Raw genomic sequence first — 4214 nt, forward strand, 5'->3', positions numbered from 1 at the left:
TATCCTCCGGTAAAATACCATTACCGCTCCCAATATAAGAAGGGGCAGCAGGAAAAAGTGATTTAGGTAAAACTTGAGGCGGAGCTAAAGCTATAGAGACTTCAAGAACTGGATAGAAACTCCATGGATTCTTTTGGTGTCTACATTGGCTGAACTTGGTTCATAGTTTGTTGTGGGTAAATCGGGTGGGTTAAATGGATTATGGGTGGGTTTTTAAAATTTTGGTTAAATAATTGGTCAATTCGGATTATGGTTTCAGATTGTGCCACATGTATAAAATGAATGTTCCATTAGTAGGAGGGGCAAATGTGCACTGATTATTGGACGGCAAGGGCACTGACGGACGAAAAGTATGACAGAGGGTATTGACATACCATTTTCAAAAGTTCAAAAATATATTTGTTCTTTTTCTCAATATAAAATATACTTAACACACGTCAGATTGACAAATGAAAAGATTGCACATTGTTAACTAAATACTCCTCTAAAGATGGTCATGGAAAATATCTATAATCTCTTCAACTTTTAGGCATATATAGCTCTAATGGTAAGAATCTTTTATGGATTGCAATTAGTATTTTTTCTATTTTCAATCGAATACTTCCCCGTGTAAATATATATAACACAATTTGACTAAATAAAATTTAAGAAATGTGAAAAGATTTAGGAAAATTTTAAAATTATCCTTAAAAAAGTATATGTTTGTGGACTTTATACCAAACAATTGGGACCATACGTGAATGAAATATATCACTTTCGCTGTCCAATTTAGGCTTCATTTGTTACGCTTAATGCATCATTTATATTCATCCCATTAAATGTGCTTGATTTTAAGGTTGAAGCTTAATCATTTAAATTCACTCAATTAAGTCCATTTTTTTAAAAAAACAAACCTCTTCTTGGAACTGAAAATATCTGAACGAATTAAATCTGTAAGAGAGTTTTAATATCAATCAAATTTATATAATTTCATATGCATATTCAGATATTGAAAACAATTAGTTAATCATTTAGTCTTAAGATTTGGAGACCACGTCTTAATATTTATATGTGTATTCCGATCTAGGCACCTATACTCTTAATGCACATGCGTATTCAAAATCAGACGTCTTAATTTTAATGGAAACAAATTAGGCCCTAGTGGTCACCATTTTAGATTTCACGTCATTTAAGAAATTAGGTAAGTTTTCAATCAATGAACATGAGTTGATTTGTTTTAATTAGTTAATTTGACCAATGAATGCAAATTTATTTACTTAATTTTTTCTATGTTGATCAAATATATATTTTCAGTTCTAATAACTTTCAACGGTAAATTAGAAAAAATAATATCATTTATGCATTGATTTTATGAAATGACAAATATTAAAGACGATAGGTAAATAAGAGCATAAGAAATATTGTTTAAAGATTACTTCATCCGTTCATTTTTAATTATCATGATTTTCTTTGTTGGAGTCAAACTACAAGAACTTTGACTAACATTTTGTGATAATTTATTATCACATTGATATGCAGAAAAATTTAAATATTTAAATTTTTTATTCAAAATATCGAATTAATATAATCTAATTTAATTTTAAAAATTAGTTAAATTGAGAAGTGGACTATATTATTTATAGCTCGAAATAAAAGAGTATCATGGAGTATTAATTACTTTTTCCTTTCTAGAGAAAAATATTCAAAAATATAGTAGTGAACGGTCAAGATAATAATTAGTTGAATGTGGCTGGTCAACTAATGAGTTATTGACTCAAATAAAATGTGGTAGAAAATTATTTCTATTTGCTCTCTTAATTAAGTAGAAAAAAAGGAAACCACCAAGTCACACATTTGTTTCTTTGACCTTGAAAGTTCAATCACTTTCCCATTTTACTTTTCTTCTTCTCCCAATATTCACCGCCTGAACGCCGGTCCGGCGGCTCCCCTCATCGGCAACTGAGAAAAATGTCTGAAAATCACCCTCATGTTCTCATCTTTCCTTATCCAGCACAAGGCCATATGCTTCCCCTTCTGGATTTCACTCATCAGCTAGTCAACAATGGAGTAGCCATCACTATTTTAGTCACCCCCAAAAATCTCCCAATCTTAGACCCTCTTCTCTCCAGGAATCCATCAATAAAAACTCTCGTTTTGCCTTTTCCATCTCACCCTTCAATTCCCGCCGGCGTAGAGAACGTCAAGGACCTTCCTGCTAATGGGTTCCGTTCCATGATGTACAATCTCCGAAAACTTCGAGATCCCATATTGGAATGGTTCCGCAACCACCCTTCGCCGCCGTCAGCCATAATTTCCGATATGTTTTTGGGGTTTACTCACGAAATCGCCACCCAGCTCGGTATTCGCCGGTACGTATTCTCCCCCTCCGGCGCGTTGGTCCTATCTGTTGTTTTTTCACTTTGGCGTGAAATGCCCAAGAGGAAAAACCCCAACGATGAAAACGAATATTTTCACTTCCCCAATATCCCCAATTCCCCGAAATTCCCTTTTTGGCAGCTCTCTCATATATACCGGAGTCATGTTGAAGGAGACCCAAGTTCGGAATTCATCAGAGAATGCTATCTCGCTAATATAGCGAGTGACGGAATCGTTTTCAATACGTTTATGGAATTGGAAAATATTTATTTGGATCATCTGATGAAAGATTTGGGTCACAACAGGGTATGGTCTGTTGGACCAGTACTTCCTCCGGGAGAGGATGATGTTTCCGGCAAATCAAACAGAGGCGGTTCGAGCTCTGTTTTAGCTAGTGAAATACTAGCATGGCTCGACAAATGTGAAGATCACTCGGTTGTATACGTCTGTTTCGGCAGTCAAGCTGTGTTAACAAACAAACAAATGGAGGAATTAGCCATAGCTTTGGACAAAAGTGGTGTCAAATTCATTTTGTCAGCAAAAAGAGCCACCAAAGGACACGCTTCAAATGATTACGGTGTGATTCCGTCTTGGTTCGAGGAAAAAGTGGCTGGACGGGGCCTGGTTGTTAGAGACTGGGCCCCGCAAGTGTTGATTTTAAAACACCAAGCTATAGGCGCGTTCTTGACTCACTGTGGTTGGAATTCGACTCTTGAAAGTTTAATAGCAGGAGTACCAATGTTAACATGGCCGATGGGTGCTGACCAATTCGCCAATGCGAACCTTTTAGTTGACGAGCATGAGGTAGCTATTAGAGCTTGTGAAGGTGCGCAAACGGTACCAAATTCAGACGAGTTGGCTAACTTATTGGCGGAAGCTGTGCAAGGAAACAACGTAGAAGAGCGAAGACTTCGTGCATCGGAGCTACGAAAAGTTGCAATTAATGGCATTAAAGAAGGTGGGAACTCATTCAAAGATTTGGCAGCGTTCGTAAAACATTTAAGGGAGGAGGCAACAAAAATCGAATTGTAAAACAAACTTTTGAGGCAATTAAAAATTCTAGAAAGGCTACATCGTTGGATTTATCGTTTACAATACCAATATGTAAGCATAGATTATTTTATCTATTAGATATGGAAATAAACATTATGGGTAAGTGTTTGCAAATTTGAACGTTGAATCTAATAATAAGCAAATATGTTTGGTGAATCTAACAATATGCAATTAATATGTTTGGTGAAAAAATGCTTGTGTTAAATGACTAAAATGCTTTCAAAGCTATTTACAAAAATAAAAAAAGGACTTTTGTTTATAAGTATTTTATTTTTTAAATATAATTGTCTAATAGGAGTACTATATTAAGTCAAATCGTTATTATAAATTAAACCAACTACCCTAGAAATTTTTTTCTCTTAGTGATCAACGTTACCGACTTTTCCAATGTTGTAGGTCAGGCAAGTGGAAATATTCGGTCTGCTTTTTTGTATTTTCCACAAACTTTCTTTAACTTCAACAATATATTGACAGAATGGTCTGATGAACTTTTATACTTGTACGAGTTTATATTATAATCCTTCTATTTGATCATTTTTCAACTGAATCCTTAAACCTAATCAAACTCAATATTTTAAATCCTTCTGACCATTTACCAAACTTATATGATAACTTAATTATTGAATTGGCTCAAATACATGATATCACGCGTTGAAGAAGCGAGAACATCAAAATTTAGACTAAAATTTTTTTTAAAAAAGAAAATCAAAAATAAGAATATTAAAAATGATTTTTTTACTTCTTTCTTCTTTTCCTTCCCCACCAACCCTTATTTCTCTCTTTTTTCCCCTTCCCAGCCCTCTCCG

General features: G+C 34.4%; 1 protein-coding gene across 1 annotated transcript; it reads left to right on the forward strand.

Moving 5' to 3' along the window:
* Positions 1–1846: 1846 nt before the first annotated feature.
* LOC125860481 (UDP-glycosyltransferase 89B2-like) lies at positions 1847–3572 on the forward strand. The gene has a single exon (XM_049540449.1). The coding sequence runs from the start codon at positions 1948–1950 to the stop codon at positions 3385–3387; it is 1440 nt and encodes a 479-aa protein (XP_049396406.1). The 5' UTR covers positions 1847–1947; the 3' UTR covers positions 3388–3572.
* Positions 3573–4214: the final 642 nt, after the last annotated feature.

The sequence above is a fragment of the Solanum stenotomum genome, chromosome 3, assembly GCF_019186545.1.
Source record: "Solanum stenotomum isolate F172 chromosome 3, ASM1918654v1, whole genome shotgun sequence".
Lineage (NCBI taxonomy): Eukaryota > Viridiplantae > Streptophyta > Magnoliopsida > Solanales > Solanaceae > Solanum > Solanum stenotomum.

Coding starts and splice junctions, on each gene's coding strand:
- LOC125860481 (XM_049540449.1), top strand. CDS start 1,948: ATGTCTGAAAATCACCCTCATGTTCTCATCTTTCCTTATCCAGCACAA.